Below are 19,767 nucleotides of genomic sequence, written 5' to 3' on the forward strand. Positions count from 1 at the left end.
TAATATGGAACAGAGGTAGTATGAAGACCTTAAGGGGGATCGAGAGGATTCCTTTTGTAATAAATGTATCAAAGCGCCATAGAGATAAATGCGCTATGAGGTGCGAGCATGGGTGTACTTCGCAAGCTGTAAATTCTGGCGCTACCCTAGTACTATGTAACCTAAATAAAATCGAAAAGTATTGTCAAATAATAATGCAACCGAGTATTAATAATGGATGAAAATTTTATCAGGGGTAAAAATCGAAAAGTATTGTCAAGTAAAAATGCAACCTCGTAATAAATTGAAAATTTTATCAGAGATATAGAAATATAAGATATCAAAGGAAACCTGTGATGCATTGAAACAAAGAGGATATTGAAATCCACCAATCAAGTTTGTGTGCTTCCGACCATTGGATCATTCATCTCCACCGATTGAAGAGCCCGCCCGCGATTCCAGCACCATGGACGACCTGGACTTGTTTGGGGCGTTCGATGACGCCAAGCAGACCCTGACCGAGGTAGAAAAAGCAGCTCTGTCCAACAACGCGGTGACCGTAGCAGCACCCGCACCTGCGTCTTCAAAACGCAAGCCAACTGCAACCACGGACGACCAGCCGCCGCCGTCAAAGCGCATCCAAGTGCAAGTCGTGCAACACGTGGATGCAACGGCAAAGGATGAAGTCGTCGTTGCGACAGGAACGCAGCAGAAGAATTTGATTTCGTTCAGTGCGCTGCCGCCCAACTACGAACCACCACCCCCGCACAACCGTGCCCCGGCCAAAACCTACCCGTTCACATTGGATCCGTTCCAGCAAACGGCGGTGGACTTTATCGAAGCGGGCGAAAGTGTCCTCGTGAGCGCGCACACGTCAGCAGGGAAGACGGCCGTCGCAGAGTACGCGATTGCCAAGTCGTTGCGGGACAAGCAGCGCGTGATTTACACGTCGCCGATCAAGGCGTTGTCCAACCAAAAGTACCGCGACCTCGAACAAGAGTTTGGCGACGTCGGGCTCATGACTGGTGACATCACGATCAACCCGACGGCAACGTGCCTCATCATGACAACTGAGATTTTGCGAAGCATGCTGTATCGCGGGTCCGAGGTCATGCGCGAAGTTGCTTGGGTCATTTACGACGAAATCCATTACATGCGCGACAAAGAACGCGGCGTCGTGTGGGAAGAAAGTATTATCTTGCTGCCGCACAAGGTTCGGTTCGTTTTTCTCAGTGCGACCATTCCCAACTCGAAGGAGTTTGCATCGTGGATTGCGCACATCCACCACCAACCGTGCCACGTCGTGTACACGGACTACCGCCCAACGCCTCTGCAGCATTACGTGTTTCCAGCAGGCGGCGACGGTCTCCATTTGGTTGTCGACGAGAAGGGCAAGTTCCGCGAGGACAATTTTCAAAAGGCGATGGCGACGTTGAGTGCCGGGACGGCCGACGCCCCCGCGAACGACAAGGCGGGCGGCGGAAAGGGCGGCAAGAAGGGCGGCAGCGGTGGTAACCAGAAGAAGAAGGTCGGGTCGGACGTGTTTCGTATCGTCAAGCTCGTCATGGAGCGGCAGTACGACCCCGTCATTATCTTTTCGTTCTCGAAGCGCGAGTGCGAAGCATATGCGCTGCTCCTGTCCAAGCTCGACTTTAACACGGACGAAGAAAAGCACATGGTCGACCAAGTGTTCAAGAACGCTATCGATTCCCTCTCGGACGACGACAAGTCGCTGCCGCAAGTAGATGCGATCCTGCCGCTCTTGCGCCGCGGCATCGGTATCCACCACGGCGGCCTCCTCCCGATCCTCAAAGAAGTGATCGAGATCATGTTTGGCGAAGGCTTGCTCAAGTGTTTGTTTGCCACGGAAACGTTCAGCATGGGGCTCAACATGCCGGCAAAGACGGTCGTGTTTACGAATTGCCGCAAGTTTGACGGGAACGACTTTCGATGGATCACGTCGGGCGAGTACATTCAAATGAGCGGACGCGCCGGTCGCCGGTCGCTGGACGCGCGCGGGATTGTGATTCAAATGCTGAGCGACAAGATGGAGCCGCAGGTGGCCAAGGGCATCCTGTACGGCCAAGCCGATCCGCTCTTTTCCACTTTTCACTTGGGCTACAACATGCTCCTCAACCTCTTGCGCGTGGAAGACGCCAATCCCGAGTACATGATTAAACAATCGTTTCACCAGTTCCAAAACGAACAAGCGGCCCCCGGCCTCGAAGAAGCGCTTGCCCGGGTCAAGGAAGAAAAGCTCACGCTGCACATCCCCGACGAAGAAGCCGTCGCCGAGTTTTACTACCTCAGCAAGTCCATTCAAAAGCATCAGGACGAATGGCGCCGCATTCGCAACCAGCCAAAGTACATCGTGTCGTTCTTGAATCCCGGTCGTCTCGTCAAGGTTCACAGCCCCGACGACACCAAGCAGTCGTGGGACTGGGGTGTCCTCGTCAACTTCGAGTCGGGCTTGACCACCAACCCGAACGCCGCCCAAGCATCGGAGACTGCCACCACAGTCCATATCCTGCTACTGTGCGCTGCGGCGACCAGCGGCGGTCCCGACGTGTTGCCTGTCCCTGCCACCAAAGGCACCTGGACACACCCCAAAAGCGAAATGAAGGTGTGCCCTGTTCCCTTGGCCATGATCGACCAGCTCTCGTCCTTGCGGGTGTACATCCCCAAGGACCTCCGCACGCCGGAAAGTCGCCTGGCCGTCGCCAAGTCACTCGTACGTAATTTCTAGATTCCATGCCTCGACGTACCAACGACGGATGAAGCGTTGTGTTGGGTCGACGTGGTGGAGTGTATTGTTTGGCGGTACTTGGGGCTCACCAAGTCGTCGTTCTTGGGTAGGCCGAAGTCATGCGCCGCTTCCCGCAGGGACTTCCGTTGCTGGACCCGATCAAAGACATGGAAATCGATGACCCTGCCTTTGCCAAGATCGTCCGTCAGATTGCCGACACGACGGAAGCGATCGCGGCGTCGCCCCAACGCAACAACTCGGCCGCGTTTGCGTTGTACGTGCAAAAGATGGGGTGCGAGGCCAAGGAGCGCGAACTGGAGCGCCAGATCAAGGACAGCCAGTCGCTTGTGCTCAAGGACGACCTGCGCCGCCGAAAGCGCGTCTTGCGACGGCTCGAGTTTGTCAACGCGGAAAACGTGATCCAGCGCAAGGGCCGCACGGCGTGCGAAGTGAGCACAGCGGACGAATTGCTCGTGACGGAGCTCATTTTCAACGGCGCATTCAACGACTTGAACGTGAAAGAGTGCGTGGCGCTGCTGTCGTGCCTGATCAACACGGAAAAGGTCAAGGAGGGCCAGAAACCGCCGACCGCCGACACGCTGGAAGGTACGTGGACGGCGTTCAACTCGGCAAGTCTGATGGTCGCTGCACTCATGATGCGTAGGACCGATCCTGAACATGCGCGACACGGCGCGACGCGTGGCCAAGACCATGCAGGAAGCCAACATTTCGATCGATGTCGAGGAGTATGCGACGAGCTTCAACACCAACATGGTGGACGTCTTGATTGCGTGGTGTGAAGGCGCCAAGTTCAGCCAGATATGTAAAATGACCGACATGTTTGAAGGGTCAATCATCCGCCTCATCCGTCGGCTGGAAGAACTGCTGCGCCAACTCACGCTGGCCGCCCACAGCATCGGGAATGCCGAGCTCGAGAAGAAGTTCGAGCTCGGCGGCAAACAAATCAAGCGCGACATTGTGTTTGCCGCGTCCTTGTACTTGTAAGACGCCGACTCGACTGACAACACAGGTCCTGCCACTTGTACTCAAGCGCCTTTCCATCGTTTTGTCCCCATCAAAAACCAAATATACATGTATATTTATCGTTCCAAATGCGCCTCGCCTCCCGATGCGCGACCGCCGTGGAGATTGGCAGTGCATGGAGAGCGCGCGCCAGGAATTGTAGAGGTCGCATGTGACATGGGAAGCCCCGCGAACGCTGTACATGCCGTGGTCCTCGCACGAGATGCAACGTTTGGCCACGTCTGTGTTTCACATCGTCAAGTATTCTCGCGAGAGCTGGTGCCAGAAGGACATGCGCGACTGACCGAGCGGCCATTCCCCTCTCGGATCTCATCAAGGCAAGATTGCAATACTCCCTGCCGATATGCCGGCGGTGATGGAATTGTGGAGTGCTCATCGCCCGTTACCTCCGCAAATTTCAACTCATGCACAAGGATCTGGGTGTTTCCAAGCAGCGAACCCCATGTCGTCAAATTCAAGGGGCAGCGTGCAATGGGCGTCAACGATCCCGAATAACATGTTGTCTTGTTCGTCCTAAGCGCGATGACTCAACATGGCTTCCTCCCATGATGTGGCATCACGTCTATCAACCGCTTGTGCGCCGTGGTACTCATGGACTGCGACGCCACGATCCAGACAGTGTTCTCGGAGACATTCGCGATGCAGCAAGGATCGACTGTGGATGGCAAGTAAAAACAGACGTTGGCACAGCGTGGCCATCAAAGCACACTCGAACACGACGTGTCGTGACGCTCAGTCGCCACAATACAGACCTGTCCTGCCACATTGAGATGGGCCCAGCCCTCGTCAAGGAACTCCTCAGTGTGTCCACCGGCGGCTTCTACATCGCCAAGGCGCTGATAGCCAAGTATAGATCTCTCCGCGAATCCTACAACCAGGAAGCACAACCCAGCATTTCCTTTGGACCACGGCAACGGATTCCGCATGGGGTACATTCTCTGCGTCGCTATGAGGCATAGTCGCATCGATTTGCTGCGCATAGTATTTGAGCAAGAAACGATTCCATACGAGTTGAATTGGAGAGAGTATGTAGGGTGCCAACCGTGTTCATCTTTTCATCTCCATCGCCTGTTCGTGGTCGTACATTCGCAACTCGACATGACGAGGCAGCATCACCGGCCTTCCTGGGTATGCCATAAAAGCGACTCAAACTTGACATGTAACGGTCGTGTGAAACGACACAACCGTTCAAAATTGTCAAATATGATAAACCTCCGAGTTCACCACGGCGTTTCCGCGTTGATCGTTGAAACCATTCCTTTGAAACATGATATCGCACTTAAGCAGTAGTTTATTTCCAGACTACGGCAAGCGGTTTCACAAGGCTAATCGTGGAGCCGCGCGCGTTGGCGAGGAGCTGCCAGAAACCAATTCTTGGTCAACCCCACCGCCACCACTACCGCCGCTTCGTTTCTTCATCATCGATGGTATGCACCGTTGCAGTCAGCGAGGGCATTGTCGCTAAAGGCATGGATAGGGCTGCGCACACTCGACTCCTGGCAACGCGGATCAATTCACCAACTGGACTGTGTCCGACGCCACCAACGTGTCCCCATGTCCGTTCGTGAATGCGTTTGCCAATCACGGTCTCATCCCACGCACGGGCATCACGGTTGAAAACATCAAGAGCGCGCTCACGATCTTCCAAGTGGACGAAGCCCTTCAAAAGCTGTTCACGGGGGCAGCCGTGACTGCGTTGGCGTCCTCGGTCCCTCAAGAAGGCAAGGAAGCGACCACGGAAGAAACGCCCAAAACGCTGACACTGTCCGCACTTTCCCAACACAACGCGATGGAGCACGATGCGTCCCTGTCACGCCAAGACGCTGCGCTCGGCGACTCGGTCAAGCTCGATCCCGCGTTGCTCGAGCAGCTCGTCGCGCTGTCCGCGGACGGTCAGTACATTACGAAGGCGCACATTGGCCACTTCCGCGCGATCCGCGAAGAGCAAAGCAAGGCAAAAAACGAAGCGTTCGTATTCGACGCGAAGCAGCAGTTTCTCGCGTATGCCGAAGCGGCGCTGCTCCTCCTCGCCCTTCGCGACTCGACCGGCAACATTAAAATCGACTGGCTCAAGCTCGTTTTTGAGCAGGAAAAGCTCCCTCTGGAGCTTGGATGGGAAGTCCGTCCGATCACGGCGGACGAAGTGTTGGCGCTCGCGAGTGAGCTGCGCGGCGGGGAGCCATTTGACAAGGCGGCTTTCGAACAGTTCTACTAGCTGCGATGACCAACCTTCAATCCTGGCGCGGCCAAGTCGTCCGTCTTTGCACCTTTCACTCGACTCTACCGTTGTAGCCTGAACTTTTTACTATGACAAAAAAATCCTATAAATCGGTGCCACTTACGAACTACCCGCCCATCATTGAATTGTTCCTTTTATCGGTGCAGGAGCACCCTTGGTCGATGCAGCGGGCATTCCCTTCCTTGTCATGGAGGTACTGGACTGTCGATCCATTTATACATGGTTAACTTTTCATTCCTATTTACGTAACGTTGCTAAAATCGAAACCTACGTGGGAGTCGAGTTGGCCAACGGACGGGTGGCGATCCAGTAGAGCGAATTCACACGGGAATTGCCGTCGTCAAACGTTCCCAACGAGGCGACTTCATCCCAAGCCGCTTTGGCGTCGATGATCGCATGATCGAGGTACGTATACCCTTTCCAGATTTCATCCATGGGAGTCTTTGTGCGATTTAACGCTTTTTCCAAGATCGGATACTCGCGGTTGACAAATGCAGGTGACACAAACAATTCTGTCACGGGCGTGAACGGCATCAAGTTGATCAGGTGCATGTGCTCGACTTCAGGTCCGAACCAAGTCGCGTACGTGACTTTGGTGCTGCCAATTTGGCCAGTCATTTGGTTTTGAGCGTATACGGACCCATAAATCTCCTCCTACATTGCGTTGTCAGTGACGGTGCACGACGACAAAGGTGGTCTAAGGGTGATGATCGTGTAGATAACAACTCGCACCACAACGACTTCATTGATCAAACACTCAAAATCGGACTTACCGTAGTTTGCCAATACGTGGTCGCCGCACGCATCTCCAACGTCATCAAGTGTCGTCCCATCTTTTCAACCATTGGCATTTCCAGTGCCTGGCCGAGCAAATACACGGCGTAGTACGCGTTGATCGCCTCCGACACGCTTTCTTGCGATTTGCCACCATCCAAAACATACACTCCACTCGCGAATGAATGTCCATCGAACCATGACATGTGTCGAGCAAGCGGGAAGTACGGACTACACAATAGGCCAACAGAATTGATGTTCATAGTTTCACCAGTTCTTCAGGAAGCAATGGAAAACGCAAGTGGGGCGAGGAAACACTTACTCGTGAGGGCTGTTGTTGGCGATATCGCGAACGATTGACATGAGAACGGCGCGATGGCGTAAGACAAAGGCCGGGCGGTACTTAGCAACGACTGCTGCGGCGTAGATGAAGTACCCGTAATGGAAATGCTACAATCCATCATGAGGTGAGGCATTGAATTGGACATACAATTGATTTTAATGATCAGGACACATAGTATCACAGTCAAACTCAACAAACTGTAGACTTACGTGATCATTGTACCAGCCGTTGCCGAAATCGGTCATCCAAAACACACCGCGGAGACCTTTGACGGAGCAGACGCCACCCCACACCGTGTCGTACACAAAGTAGTCGATGTTCTTGCCAACAAACCACGGCAGGAGCAAGTCTTCGAGTTGGTCGAGCAACTTGGTCGTGCCTTGGTTGAGTTCGTCGGCAATGAGCACCAAACGAGCTTGACGTGCGACCTCTTTGCCGAAGAAATACGGGTCCAACGCATGCGGCGTATAGTTCGAGTCATTCTTTAGCGCGACCAAAAGTGGCATTATCGCTTCCGTGGCAATTGGACGTTGGGAATGGAATCCCACCTCTTGGAATGTATCGGCAAGTCGCCATGAGTTGCCCACCACAAGCGACATGTTACCCTTGATCGTACGATGGCCAAACTGCCCGAGAAGGGTGCTCGGCGTGGAAGATGCAAATGGACCACCAGAAGTCGAGGAGTGCATGACAGTAGTCGTCAACGAACGATTGCGGCCAGATACGAGACTATCGACGTGATGCGGATGCGCCAGCATCAGTAAAGATGCACCCGCGATTGAATCGTTAGTCGTGGCGGCAGTTTTCCAAGTAAACTCCATAATGCCTGTGGTGTCGTTGGAAGAAAGGGTCACAGCAGACGCGACAGGAACGATTGATGCATGTTGACGCAAGAGCGCGGCGGTGCCTTCAGGATTGCTGCGAGGTACAATAGCGGCGCGCACGATGCCTATGATCGAAGAATTGAATAGTGTGATCTCTTAAAGAAATAAACACCACCCTCTCACCTGAAAACGTTTCGTCTTGAACGGCAAAAGAAGTCGAGTTCACGCTCACGGTGACATTTTTGGGGAAGAAAAGAAGCCACTCTTGAGTCTTCTGGCGCTCCATTTGAGTGATGAGTGTGAACATGGTACCAAATAGAGTAGTGGGGGTCTTGGACGAGAGTGTTTGGTTGTTGCATCGAAGCATGTTGAAGTACGTCGTAGTAATCACGGGGGCACTAAGTGTGTAGTTGATCGAAATATACGGGGAGCCACGCGCCAAGAGGACGGTGAAAGTCGTTCCATTGGATTCATTTCGGTACTGAAGATGAACCGTGAGTGGATCGAAAGCGACAATTTGACGAGACACACTTGGCACGACGGTGCCGAAGGTAAGGTCGGCACTGAAATATTCCTCGATCTTGCTCGGCTCTTCTACACGTCGGTCGTCGCCATAGGACACCTTACACGTAAAATGTTACTAATTTGCGCACTGTGCAAGCGCGGACCTGCATGACATGCGGCCAACTGGCAATTGTATACGGAGAGAGGGTAACTTGCCCCGCGCCTGCACGATAAATTGAGAGTTAGGGTGGATTTATGCTCAATGGAAGGTACAATTGGAGGCAGCATGATTACCTGTGTTTTGCCCGTGTGAGTCACTGATGAGGAGATTAGTCCACCATGCATTTGTGGGGACAGGTCGCTTGAGCAAGTCTTCTGCAATTAACTTTGGTCGGATGAGATTTGTTTCCTTGATAAACGGCGGTTCCATCACGTCGCTTGTCCATGGAGCAAGGGGGACATCCGCGATGAACACGGCAGGAATTGTCAAGCTTGTCCACCACCAGACGCCCGTCACACATGCCGCGAGGGTTGCGATTCCGCCGAAGCACATGAATTGGCGATGCCTGCGGTCTTGGAGCTTCCGCTTCTCGGTGGCTGTGGGCAGAAGCGGCGTCGACTCTTCCTGGGTCGTTACCATGGTCGTCTTCTTCAACACTGAACTGGGAATCGTATCAACAAAGTGTCCGGATAGTGAATCTATTGCCTCATTTATCTTGATATTTGTATTTCCTTTCGCGGACTTTCGGCGTGATGATGCAATATCCGGATTGACTCCCTTTCGAAGAGTTGAGAGCATCTCACTGTTATTGTTGGTGGATGAGGTGGACGCAAGGGGCACGGTGCAGCTCACCGTCCATTGCCCCCCCTGATGGCAACCTCGCCGCCTTTACCATGCGAGTACCATGAAGCAAGCCACCATGCGAGTTGTGAAGGTCGTTTTGCTGTGACTTCATGCTCGCCAAATAAAGCGTAATCTGGCTGTGCTGCGGTGTGAACCCCACGACAGGAAACAGTTGGTAGAAGGTTGCACGTTTTACTTCACTTACGCATCCAACATTTGCAAAACGAGGCACCAAAACGAGATCGATTGGGGGGTAAACGCGCATTGACCGTCACCGACCATGACCAAAGGCGATGGACGCGAGGAAGTACCGACGCCGTGCCAGTGGCCTTCCAAGTGAGAATTTAGCGCGGGCTCGGGCAACCGCCGCGGACGACATTGCACGCATCGTGCCATGGTAGCTGCGCAAGATGGGAATCATGTCGTGAAGCTCATGTTGCATCGCGTACATGAGCGCCTTCCTTGAGCATCCTTCCGTACGGTGTGTGTGAAGAAACCGAACGACATCGTGATGCCCGTTTCGCATGGCACCATCCATTGCATACGTGCTGCAGCCTTCTTGGCGATGGGTATGGAGGAACTGCACAATCTCCAAATGGCCATGAGACGCAGCAAAGTCCATCGCGACAGCACTTCCGCCTTCCGGTCGATGGAAGTGGAGATATCGCACCACGTTGTAATGGCCATTGCGAGCCGCGTAGTCCATCGCTCGGAATGATGAGGGGATTTCTGGCCGAGTTGTATGCAAAAACTGGACGACAGCCAAATGCCCCGCCTCGGCCGCGCCAATCATGGCTTTTTCAGTCCATCCGTCGTCGCTATGCGCGTGCAAGAACTCCAACACGTGAAGATGGCCATACGTGGCCGCCAAATCCATCGCTCTTGATGTCCACGGGAACCCACGGAAATGAAACTGCTGGACGAGGTCGAGATGGCCGTGACGGGCAGCGCAGTCGATCAGTTCTGGCGTGATCATTTCCTGCCGACAGCATTGCAAGACGCGATCAACGTAAGAAACGTCATGACAAGCAACGACAGCATGCAGGACATATCGTGAGTCGGCGACCGTGGCTAAGCTGAGGTCCGTGGGCTGCATGGCTACTGTCGATAGCGACGAAGGACGCTGCGCAAGGCTCTTCCACGCAGCATATAAAGGGAGCAGCTCCACAAAGACTCCATCTTGGAACGACGTAATGACTCGGAGCAGGTGAGCGTCCACGAGAACTGGAAACGACGACATACAAACGCGATCGATGGCAAAATGTGCTTGGAGGATCCGACGACTGTTCATCAGGGTGCGCTAGGTTATCCGGGCAACATCCACTTTATCCGGATGTTTTCCGATCTTAGAGGCACTCAACATTGGAGCAATCCACGCCACAACAACAATCGTGAAATATTGAACGAAGGCTGAAGTTGATCCATGACTTGCAAGCCAATGATTCAAACATTACCCCCCTCAGATCTCTCTGCACCAGGATATAGCTCGAACTAGGCAAGGTTGTGCAGCCTTGTAAATCTATCACTGCCTCCACCAAGCGCTCTTTCGACCATTAGTCAAACCGCTTGATGTGAGGTAGTCCCGGAGGTTTTCAGGCTAGTTACAGGTTTTAGGAGATATGGTTGAGTTCTAGACTATTTGTATATATACAGTATATTCAAACGAGATCCGTCGGTTTCAGAATTCGAAACGGCTGCGCCATCGAATTAACTGTAAATATACACAAGAACGCGGACACAGTATTGAAAAGAAACGGACGGCGGCAATGCATCGACGACCTGTCAAGGGAGGAACTGGATGGGACTGCAAGGCAGAAAACGCTAAGGCGGCTGGATTGTACTACGAAATCGCCAACGTGGGCAAAGTCGTGGAAGCGTCCAAGAAGCGCATCACGTGGCGCATTAAGATGATAGAAGGCAAGGAGTATGAAATCTCCCTCACGCACTCGATTGCAAGCGGGAAGAAAGTGCTCAGAATCGACGGCATCGTGACCCATCAAACGACGACGGTACGGTGATCACCATACAACCTACTTCTTCATGAAGTGTTCTCGGTTAGTTTGCGCTCGGCGACTGGGACTATTGCTTTAACCTTGGCAACCACGTCGTTCACTGCATTATTAAACCGTCCGTCGAACTCAATGACAGCTACGGTATTGTTAGATTCACTCAATTGCTGACAATGCGCTGATGATATTTGTGTTAGACTTGATCGTGGATGGTATTTCGTTCCGGCGGTTGCCCGAAGACGCGATAAAAGCCAAGCCTGAACCCGTTGTCGTGCGCGGGAAGAAAGCGCTGAGTCGCGAGCCGTCTGCGACGCAGTTGGGCAGTCGGACAGATTCGTCGTCGGGGCCATGGGAGTGCTCGGCATGCACTCTCATCAACGAAAAGCCCCTCGCCCCCATCTGCGAAGCATGTGGTGCAGCGAAGCCAAAGTTTGCAGGTGTGTTCAACTTGAATTTTTCGATGCAACTGAGAAGGTCGTGGCACAGTGGTTCGCCAGCACTCCACTCAACTTGTTGGTGACATGCCTCCTCAGAGACCGACGGTACTCATCTTTCGACCGATCGGCATTTGGCTGAGGCATATTGGTGCATAGGCAAGTCATTCAAACGACAGCGTAAGCGACGCGGTGTTCAATCCATTTGGGGCTCCATCCAACACGTCGTGGGTTGATTTTGACAAGCCGGAGCCGACACAGCAACAACCAGTACGCCAGACCCCCAACGACCCGTTTGCCCCTTCGCCTCCTCCGTACATCTCGCAGCCTTCTTCTGGTATCCATGAAATTTCTGGCTGCTATACTGTCGTCTAACATTGTGCTAGATCACATCGCATCCATGCTACACGGGCTCGACTTTAACTACACGCCGCCACAGCCACCACCTCCCGCTCCCGTGACCCCTCTTCCAGTCGAACCCACGGCCCCCGCCGATCCGTTATGGGGGGCTCCTATCGTTGACCTCAACTTAAACCCAGAGGCCAAAGTCCCGCCCATGAAGAGCGCCAAGAGCATGCAGTCCATGGAACAAGCGCGACTTGCGACAACGGGATCGTCCACGAAGCAGCTCCAGATACCACCACCTGCGTATACGGCGCCACCTCCTGTCTACGGAGCGCCCCCTTCGTTCCAGGTTAACCCAGGGTTCCAGACATTTGCACCGCCGCAGCACATTGTTCCTCCGCAGATGCCAAACCAGTTCGCTACGTACGGCGCGCCAATGTTGGGTGGCGGAGTGCAGCCCCGCGCGCCACAGCAGCAATTCATGGCCAACATGACTAACGTCCCTCCCCCCAAGGTCGCGACAGCCAGCCAACAGCAGCGCCCGAACTTGGGCGATCCTTTTGCTACGCTGTCGTAGTTCGCACTTCCTACTATTGATCGACTGAAATTGCACAATATTCGGCCAAAGCCGCGGTTCTTTGTGAATTTGACATGTTTCAAACAGCCAATCAAAATGTCAATCAAATCACTTGCCAAGAGGGAAAGGTCTTGCATTCATACTTTCGTCGACGAATGGTGTCACTAGTTAATGCTATACTTGAAAAAAAAAAAAAGGTGCACATTTCGCCGTCGTCCAACCATTTTTCCCACTTCTTGATCGCGTTGACGTTGATATTGAGCGGGTTGTTGACGGCATGCTTGTCTTTCGTCCTTGAGCAGATCGAGAAGCTGAACTGAAAAAATGGAGTTCACGTATTTCTCTAAAGTGCGACGTCGTGTTAAGTGCATCCATGTATTGTCCAAAGTATTCGCTTTTTGTCGACATGACTCCCATTACGGCGATGACGCCGTACAGCAAACACGCTGGTTGTTGATAAGGCATAAATGCAGTATCATCGTCGCCACCTGCGACGCACGGCGCCGTACACGTTTCGGCTTCGCTGTGGCTTATCTGTTTTCTAGCTTGACGAAGCAGACTTCCAAGGAAAGCAAGGCGGGGTATGCATTGACGAGGATTAGCATTAGGGACTAGGGAAACAAGGAACAGCGCCATCCACGAGCAATGCGGGATGGAGGATAAGTACGGGTACTCGGGCAATAATAAGTGGAAGTCGCGCGTCACTTTTACGAATCCACTTCCATGTTGGACGACGCGAGATGTGGCTGCAGCGGGTCTCGTCGGGGTCCGCCGGTTTGCCCCATCATCGCCATGTACATGGCGGTTTGCATGACCGAGTCGCCGACTGGAATCTCTGTAAACATGCGCTCGGTCCCGTCCAAGATCGAGATCAGTTGCGGGTAGTTGGCAAACGGACTCTGGTTCACCATCTTGCGCATGTACTTGGTGCGCGTGTTATGCCCGGTCATTTTGTCGTGCTTTTTCAGAATCTTGGAGAACCCTTGGTAGTTGGTCACAGCGTAGTTTTCCAGTTGGATGCATTCGCCGTAGAAGTGGACGCAAGCGACCATGAGTCGTTTGGCATCAATTTCGTCCACTTCGGTCTTCTTCTTCATGTCTTTCAGCACTGCCTGGAGTTGCTGAAACCGAAACAAATATCGCTTTTCTTCGGCGACGTAGAAGCATGCTAGTTTCCTCAGTTGGTCGCGCAGTTCCGTGAAGAAATCGATTTCTTCTTGGCACTGGGTCAAGTCGACTTCACGCGGGTCTTCCGAATCGACACTTGCCCGCGCGGTCGGCGATGTCGGCGCCGTTTTCACAACGGCCTTGATGCGCTTCTTGAGCGCTTTGTAATTCATCCAAAACGGACCCCATTCCGGGTTGGATTGGTTCACCGCGTTCAGCAACTCCTTCCCGAACTTCATCTTGTTCTATACACGACTCGAAGGCAATGGTCCAAGTGGGGTTGTTCCGTTCTGGTCCCCGTATCCCCGCGTCGCACGTTCCTCAGACCTTGAGTAATTTGGTAGTGTTGGGTCAAGATGCACCGCGGTTCGGGCGAGGCAATTTTAGCTTGGAAAATCTATGCCGAATCTACACCCCTTCCCCCTGGACTAACGCGTTCCTTGTGATCCACGCATACATTTACCAAGATAGCATTGAATTGCCGGAAAAAAATGTGGTTGGGCCATTTTGTCACTGAGCATCTTGTTTTGATTGGCTATAATAGTCTGTATTCGACTACTAATTGGCTAAAATCATTGCTTTTCACCAGTACAAGATGAGCATTGAGGTCGACAGCAGACGGACGGATGACGTTGCATCCTGGTCCCGAAGCGCGTTGCATTAAAATGCGTTAAGGCATCTTGCGAGGAAGGGTTTGATGGAGGGCGAAGGGACTAGCAAAGTGTCTTGCATGTTGAGCACAAATGCATTTCGCGAATGTCGCAGGTGCCGTAGCCATAGCTTTTGCTTGGAAACATTTGTTGCTGGTCAAGCTGCAACCCAGATGCCTCTCGCCCACATGATTGATGTGGCATTTTCCAGCATCACCACGTCCAATGCACACCAGCATCAATCATCGCGCCCATCGCTCTTCCCATTGACGCACTCAGTTCACATGGCGCCATGTGAACAGTGTGCATGATGATCCTGTTTGTTATGCTGCTGCCAAGATTTCGTGATAACAAATCATCCAGATAATTTCATTCCAATCACACACAAGAATTGAATCTATCCGGAATACAGAAATTGCGCGCCAAAAACGTCATTATTTATTTAAGACTGTCCTGTCTCCTTCTCTTCGTCAGACGCCGCGCCCCCATCTGTGCGACGAAGGAACTCGAGGCGCGTCGAGCTCCCTTCAGGTCGTACGAAGGCACTGACGTCTTCAATGGTCTCGTCCTCTTCGTCACTCCAAGCATCTTGAGGCACCTGGGGAGCCGCCACCGGCGCAGCGGCTACCTTTTCCCATCCACGACCCACCGGCAACGTCACATTCCGGTCCACGTACACACGGGCACGACGAGTCTGACGCTTCGGTCCTTGGGATTCTTCAAGAAGACACTTCGAAAGCGACATCGGTGGTAGGGTTGAAGTTTGCAACTTGTACAGAGAGATGAAGCGGTGAGGCTCTGTATCCCGCGACTCCGACTTGAGACCGTAAAACACGGCCAACTCGTGAATCATACGCCGCTAGAAGTGGATCCAACAAGAAATTCTCGTAATGAACGTCGCGGTATGGAGGATACGAGACATACCTGTTCCCTCGGCATTGCCTTCAGGTGCGTACTGAAGCATGCGCGATCAGCCATCATGTCCTCGATCTTCTTTTCAACAGCAACAAGCGTGCGGAATTTGGAACGCCCCCAGTCTTTGAGCTCTTGCGAATATTGCGGTCGAAGCTCCTTTTCCAGGGCGTCTTCTGTCTTCGGGCCGCGGCCAAAGGCTGATGCCAACAGTGCATTCCGAGACAACATAGCGCGAGGCACAGACGACGGGGCAGGAGCCGCGACAGCTGTCGGACGGATCATTGCGGGTGGTGTGACTGGTGCAAGCTTGGCCCAGGGAGTCGCCGAAGGGGCCGCCGTTGGAAGTGCCGGAAATTCTTCTTGCTGTCGCGACGCTGACGGAGGAGGCCCAACGAACTCCCATGAGTCATTGTTACTTCCAGACGACACGACATTGGACGCGCCGCCTTCGTCCTCCATGCCTCGACGCACTGTGAAGGCAATTCGAATGCGGTTGTCCTGGTTCCCATGGACCGAAAACATGTGTGCTTGGAAGTCAATGTCGTTGCTGAACACAACAAAGCCCTTGGCAATGCTACGACAGGACATAAGTCACGATCGCGTTTGACGCAAGGCCGACGACTCCACGTACCAAGACGGGTCTTCGCAAAATAAGTGTTGTCGTCGAAAGTGCGTTTCCAGCCCCTTGCTAGAAGATGAATTGTGTTGTCAGGATAAAGACCAACGCCCAAGGCAGGATGTGACACGTACTAGTTGCGGTAGTAGCGGTGCTGAACTTCCGGGCAGAGATGGCACTTGAAGTGGTCGCGTTCGAGGTGCACATGCAATTCCACGTCGCTGTAGTACCGAACGTGGCAGAATTCACAAAGCGGATGGCGCTCGCGGGAAGTGGCCGACACCGTCGATGTTTGATGGTGCATGAGCTCCTTCATCGTGTACATCGGGTACTCCCCCACGAAAAAGTGCTGGTGCTGTACGCACAGGTCACAAAAGTACGTTGCGTGCTCGTTCTCCATGTGCAGCTGCAAGTCTTCCAATACGCGAAACTTTACCCTGTTCGCTGTCGGGCACCGACGGCAGTACAAGTCCCGACGACGGACTAACGACTCGTAGTGTGCGTCGCACCGGCTGAAGAACATTTCCGACCGATCGTCCAACAGAACGCCCGGGCCACCCGTGTCGCCCCAAATGCCAAAGCTCGCGTATGGTGCAATGACGTCGGTGACAATGACGCGGGGGTTTGCTTGTTTGCAGATGGGACAGTTGAAGTCCTTCATCAAGAGCCGCATGCGCATCGAACACGTTGAGCAAATACCCTCGTGATTGCATTCTCCAATTGCGTGGTATCGAAACGGATTGGCGCACACCAAACACAGCTCGCGTGCCTCTTTCGACTCGGAGCGTTCGTCATCGTCTTCGTTGACGACCGTTGATTTGGCAAGCGTGGCAGCATCTCTCGATTTTCGGTTCCGACCCCCACGTGAGCCACGAGCACTTGGATGTACAAGCGGTGTCGCGGGGTTAGCGGTTGCCGTGGTGTCTTTCGTGCGGTCGGAATTGTTTGCTGGTGCACCTGTCACTACGATGGGCGGCTGCTCGGTGGTCCCTCGGCTTCTTCGGGATCGCTGCTGTGGATTTTGCTTCTTGGACGCGGCGTTGTCGGGTGTGGGAATCACCGACGCACCGTGCTGAAGTGACGGCGTAAACGTCGCAGCGTTCGGTCGAAGGATGCCAGACTGCTCGACAGTGGCCGATGGCACCACCAGCTGGGCCGGCTTTTTCTTGCGCGAGTGCGACGCCTTTGATGTGCTGCTTCGGTTCGAGTTTACTGTGCCTTGTGATTGTGCTGGTGCTGCCGCGCCGCGGACGGCGACCGACGTACTCGCGCGGGACGTCGCCATACTTCCAACGAGGAAATGGAAATTTCTGACCATTGCGTCGCGTCGACCAACATTCCGAACACAAAGACCGTCACTCTCTTTCTCCCGCCCATACGAAAGCGAGGAGAAAGATCCGCAGGAATGACACCATGACCACCAAGTCAATAAGCATTCGTACGTAGAGTTCCATTTTGTGTGTGCTTAGGTTGGTCGGCTCGCGGGGGCGGCGTAGTGCCAAAGCCACGCGTTGTGCTCATTGTGGAAGCGAAAGTACGCGCAAGGCGGTGCCGTCGACGCCAACGTGTCGAGCCCTCTCGCCACGGCCTACGGGCAAAAGGATGCCATCAGTCCTTTGTTCACGAAGCATGTGTGTTGTCATCGTCTGCTGTTATTGCGATGTGGAACGTACCATATCTAGCTCGTCGATGGGGGCCACCGGATTGACAAACCTATGGCCAGAGTATCAAGACCAAGCATCGAGTTGAACGGTGGCATACATGGACATGCGAAAGAGTGCCAAGACGTCAGCGCGCGTGCCGCATTGAGACGGCAGTCGAGCGACAGCATCGCGAACGACGTTGAGCACTGTGACTTGCGGAGGTACGTCTGGGACCAGCACCGCCGACGCTAACCGATCCGACGAGAGAGGCGGGAAGCACGGGCCAACGAGGGTTTGGAAGCCCGAGTCTCCGTCGAAATAACTACCCGTGATATGAATGCAAAACACAAAAAGATGGCAAGACCAACGCACATGAAGGGCTGGCGGGCATGTTGGTATCGCTGCAATTCCTGTTGCTGGAATGCATCGCGGAGCAAGGGGTACTGACGATGCAATGGAAGCTACCAACGCGAGTGCCGTGGTCACAATCCCGTGGGTCGCACGTCGACTTGGACGTACATTGGCCCGCTTGACCACGAACGACGGTGGGAGTAGAACTGTGTCATGTACGCTGCCGTTCCCAGAAACAGGAGCGACTTTCGGCAGTTTGGCAGGGGGCGTGCACGCCCCATTGACCAAGTGCTGTGCGACGTCGGGATGTCGTTTGCGAGCGAGTTGCAATGCCGATCTGGGGATACGATTAGATTCAGATGACAAGGCGTGGCAAAGTCACGTACTGCAGATGCTGCACGGACGGATCCACGAGGTCGAAAGGCGACCGGAAGAGTCGCTCCAGTAAGAGCAAGCGGTGCATCATGTCGGCGTCGACTTTGCCTATGTAAGACGGGAGAGTTGAGTTGGCCATGGGGTGAAAAGATAAAGTCTGCGGTACCGTCTTCACGACGCCATGCAAACGTGTTGGTCGTGGCAACGTGTTCGACGAAAGGACTGCTCCACGATGTGTCTTGGTCATCTGGCGATGCGGACGACGGATCGACGGGCCGACTGAGGAACAACAACGCACTGTGGATATAATGGGAGGCGCGCATCTGCTGCGGCCGCTCTAGACACAACCTGTCACGTCCTTCGTCATCAAGATGATTGGAAGCGTGCACCAGAGAGTGGAGGGATCGATCGAGGGGCGTGAGTTTCCAAGTGAGCGGTAATTGAATCCACGGTCGCAGGCCCTAAACTTGTCAACGCGTGTCGAATGGCCATGAAAATTGAGTGGTCGACGTCGTCGAGAGCTTGTTTACACGGTGGAATGACTGAAATATCCAACTGCAACATCGAGTATGACCACGCCGATCAAATCGGCGGCAGTCCAACTCACCTCGGGATTCAGCGCAAGCTCGTCCGCGGGAAGCACTTGCTTGAGACACTGCGTTCGATTTTGAATGATCGACTGCAGCAGTTGCTTCGTGAAGACGCGTTTGCGGGCGTCAAATGCGGCTTTCGCCACCGCACGCGCCGTGGAGCGTGCGTCACTTGGAAAGTAGAACGACATCAACGGGTTGCCAAAGTTGAAATTCGCGCCGCGAAAGAGTTGGCGGAGGTTCTCGGCCGTCGCGTCCTCGGCAGACAAGTCCCACCATCCATCCAACGGCGGCAAGTCGGCCACCAAGTCTTGTTGTTCCTCGAACGACAGTCGATCCCATGCATCTGGCGGCAGAAGCGACAGCAAGTTGATGGGTACATCATCTATTCCAGAGCAATGTCAGACGCAAGCATGGCATTTCGTGAAAGGAAGCGATACCTGCAGGAGGCACTGGCGCTGTCGAGGACACGTTACGGGGTGGTAGTGGCACGGACACGAGTTCTACACAGCGCCGCCACCACGTGCATGACTTTCTCCTTCTCATCATCAACGACCACACGACTTACTCGGCACACGTGGCTGATACGGTTTAGATAACTCCACACGGAGCTGCGGTCCGCACGCGCCGGTCGGCATGTCTCCAGCCACAATGTGCAAATCCTTCGCTCAAAATAAACTCCATTGATCACAATATATGAGGACAAACCGTAATCGCATTCGCACAAGTGTCATCGAAAGGGGCAATTTTGTACGGATTGGGGGCAGGCGTCATCCGGATAAAATGGCTGAATAAGCT

At 53.7% G+C, this 19,767-nt stretch overlaps 7 protein-coding genes across 14 annotated transcripts; 3 read left to right on the forward strand and 4 right to left on the reverse strand.

Annotated features, from left to right (window-relative positions):
* Positions 1–410: 410 nt before the first annotated feature.
* H310_08654 (hypothetical protein) lies at positions 411–3,838 on the forward strand. The gene is made up of 3 exons (XM_008874493.1): positions 411–2,710; positions 2,836–3,331; positions 3,390–3,838. Exons 1-3 carry the CDS (start codon positions 446–448, stop codon positions 3,728–3,730), a joined length of 3,102 nt encoding a protein of 1,033 aa, XP_008872715.1. The 5' UTR covers positions 411–445; the 3' UTR covers positions 3,731–3,838.
* Positions 3,839–5,091: 1,253 nt separating this feature from the next.
* Positions 5,092–6,133, forward strand: H310_08655 (hypothetical protein). The gene is made up of 2 exons (XM_008874494.1): positions 5,092–5,196; positions 5,247–6,133. Exons 1-2 carry the CDS (start codon positions 5,194–5,196, stop codon positions 5,982–5,984), a joined length of 741 nt encoding a protein of 246 aa, XP_008872716.1. The 5' UTR covers positions 5,092–5,193; the 3' UTR covers positions 5,985–6,133.
* A 60-nt stretch (positions 6,134–6,193) lies between these two features.
* H310_08656 lies at positions 6,194–10,537 on the reverse strand (the record flags this gene model as incomplete). Of its 2 annotated transcripts, XM_008874495.1 has the most annotated exons (8): positions 6,194–6,662; positions 6,782–7,013; positions 7,105–7,232; positions 7,335–8,074; positions 8,133–8,571; positions 8,618–8,676; positions 8,748–9,110; positions 9,577–10,537. In XM_008874495.1, the coding sequence occupies 8 exons, from the start codon at positions 10,535–10,537 to the stop codon at positions 6,276–6,278; spliced, it is 3,309 nt and encodes a 1,102-aa protein (XP_008872717.1). In that variant the 3' UTR covers positions 6,194–6,275. The 2 variants fall into 2 exon arrangements, with proteins under 2 accessions (XP_008872717.1, XP_008872718.1); XM_008874496.1 differs by lacking the exon at positions 6,194–6,662 and having other exon boundaries at positions 6,748–7,013.
* A 485-nt stretch (positions 10,538–11,022) lies between these two features.
* Positions 11,023–12,782, forward strand: H310_08657 (hypothetical protein). Its single transcript, XM_008874497.1, has 6 exons — positions 11,023–11,306; positions 11,357–11,450; positions 11,504–11,743; positions 11,793–11,848; positions 11,900–12,077; positions 12,127–12,782. The coding sequence occupies exons 1-6, from the start codon at positions 11,064–11,066 to the stop codon at positions 12,660–12,662; spliced, it is 1,347 nt and encodes a 448-aa protein (XP_008872719.1). The 5' UTR covers positions 11,023–11,063; the 3' UTR covers positions 12,663–12,782.
* A 441-nt stretch (positions 12,783–13,223) lies between these two features.
* On the reverse strand, positions 13,224–14,202 carry H310_08658 (hypothetical protein). Its single transcript, XM_008874498.1, has one exon. The coding sequence runs from the start codon at positions 14,066–14,068 to the stop codon at positions 13,370–13,372; it is 699 nt and encodes a 232-aa protein (XP_008872720.1). The 5' UTR covers positions 14,069–14,202; the 3' UTR covers positions 13,224–13,369.
* Positions 14,203–14,894: 692 nt separating this feature from the next.
* H310_08659 lies at positions 14,895–17,383 on the reverse strand. Of its 2 annotated transcripts, XM_008874499.1 has the most exons (4): positions 16,145–17,383; positions 16,026–16,082; positions 15,404–15,968; positions 14,895–15,338 (listed from the first exon to the last, which is right to left on the reverse strand). In XM_008874499.1, the coding sequence occupies exons 1-4, from the start codon at positions 17,326–17,328 to the stop codon at positions 14,922–14,924; spliced, it is 2,223 nt and encodes a 740-aa protein (XP_008872721.1). In that variant the 5' UTR covers positions 17,329–17,383; the 3' UTR covers positions 14,895–14,921. The 2 variants fall into 2 exon arrangements, with proteins under 2 accessions (XP_008872721.1, XP_008872722.1); XM_008874500.1 differs by having other exon boundaries at positions 14,895–15,968.
* Positions 17,384–17,400: 17 nt separating this feature from the next.
* On the reverse strand, positions 17,401–19,680 carry H310_08660 (hypothetical protein). Of its 6 annotated transcripts, XM_008874501.1 has the most exons (11): positions 19,538–19,680; positions 19,410–19,472; positions 18,987–19,354; positions 18,769–18,934; positions 18,546–18,716; positions 18,391–18,487; positions 18,173–18,341; positions 18,026–18,114; positions 17,772–17,975; positions 17,684–17,723; positions 17,401–17,598 (listed from the first exon to the last, which is right to left on the reverse strand). In XM_008874501.1, exons 1-11 carry the CDS (start codon positions 19,605–19,607, stop codon positions 17,476–17,478), a joined length of 1,560 nt encoding a protein of 519 aa, XP_008872723.1. In that variant the 5' UTR covers positions 19,608–19,680; the 3' UTR covers positions 17,401–17,475. The 6 variants fall into 6 exon arrangements, with proteins under 6 accessions (XP_008872723.1, XP_008872725.1, XP_008872728.1 ...); XM_008874503.1 differs by having other exon boundaries at positions 17,684–17,975; XM_008874506.1 differs by having other exon boundaries at positions 17,772–18,114.
* Positions 19,681–19,767: the final 87 nt, after the last annotated feature.

This window comes from Aphanomyces invadans, assembly GCF_000520115.1.
Source record: "Aphanomyces invadans strain NJM9701 unplaced genomic scaffold supercont1.18, whole genome shotgun sequence".
In the NCBI taxonomy this organism is placed as follows: domain Eukaryota; phylum Oomycota; class Saprolegniomycetes; order Saprolegniales; family Verrucalvaceae; genus Aphanomyces; species Aphanomyces invadans.

What these genes read in the sequence shown, in the direction of transcription:
- H310_08654 (XM_008874493.1), top strand. Translation starts at nt 446, where the DNA reads ATGGACGACCTGGACTTGTTTGGGGCGTTCGATGACGCCAAGCAGACC. An exon ending in TGGCCGTCGCCAAGTCACTC is followed by an intron (nt 2,711 to 2,835) that starts GTACGTAATTTC and finishes GTTCTTGGGTAG; the next exon opens with GCCGAAGTCATGCGCCGCTT. An exon ending in GACCGCCGACACGCTGGAAG is followed by an intron (nt 3,332 to 3,389) that starts GTACGTGGACGG and finishes CATGATGCGTAG; the next exon opens with GACCGATCCTGAACATGCGC.
- H310_08657 (XM_008874497.1), top strand. Translation starts at nt 11,064, where the DNA reads ATGCATCGACGACCTGTCAAGGGAGGAACTGGATGGGACTGCAAGGCA. An exon ending in AGCGAAGCCAAAGTTTGCAG is followed by an intron (nt 11,744 to 11,792) that starts GTGTGTTCAACT and finishes GTCGTGGCACAG; the next exon opens with TGGTTCGCCAGCACTCCACT. An exon ending in TGCCTCCTCAGAGACCGACG is followed by an intron (nt 11,849 to 11,899) that starts GTACTCATCTTT and finishes ATTGGTGCATAG; the next exon opens with GCAAGTCATTCAAACGACAG.
- H310_08658 (XM_008874498.1), bottom strand. Translation starts at nt 14,068, where the DNA reads ATGAAGTTCGGGAAGGAGTTGCTGAACGCGGTGAACCAATCCAACCCG.
- H310_08659 (XM_008874499.1), bottom strand. Translation starts at nt 17,328, where the DNA reads ATGGTCAGAAATTTCCATTTCCTCGTTGGAAGTATGGCGACGTCCCGC. An exon ending in CACCGCTACTACCGCAACTA is followed by an intron (nt 16,083 to 16,144) that starts GTACGTGTCACA and finishes TTCATCTTCTAG; the next exon opens with CAAGGGGCTGGAAACGCACT. An exon ending in AGGCAATGCCGAGGGAACAG is followed by an intron (nt 15,339 to 15,403) that starts GTATGTCTCGTA and finishes ATCCACTTCTAG; the next exon opens with CGGCGTATGATTCACGAGTT.
- H310_08660 (XM_008874501.1), bottom strand. Translation starts at nt 19,607, where the DNA reads ATGCCGACCGGCGCGTGCGGACCGCAGCTCCGTGTGGAGTTATCTAAA. An exon ending in CCGTCCGTGCAGCATCTGCA is followed by an intron (nt 18,342 to 18,390) that starts GTACGTGACTTT and finishes TCGTATCCCCAG; the next exon opens with ATCGGCATTGCAACTCGCTC. An exon ending in CCATCGACGAGCTAGATATG is followed by an intron (nt 17,599 to 17,683) that starts GTACGTTCCACA and finishes TTTTGCCCGTAG; the next exon opens with GCCGTGGCGAGAGGGCTCGA.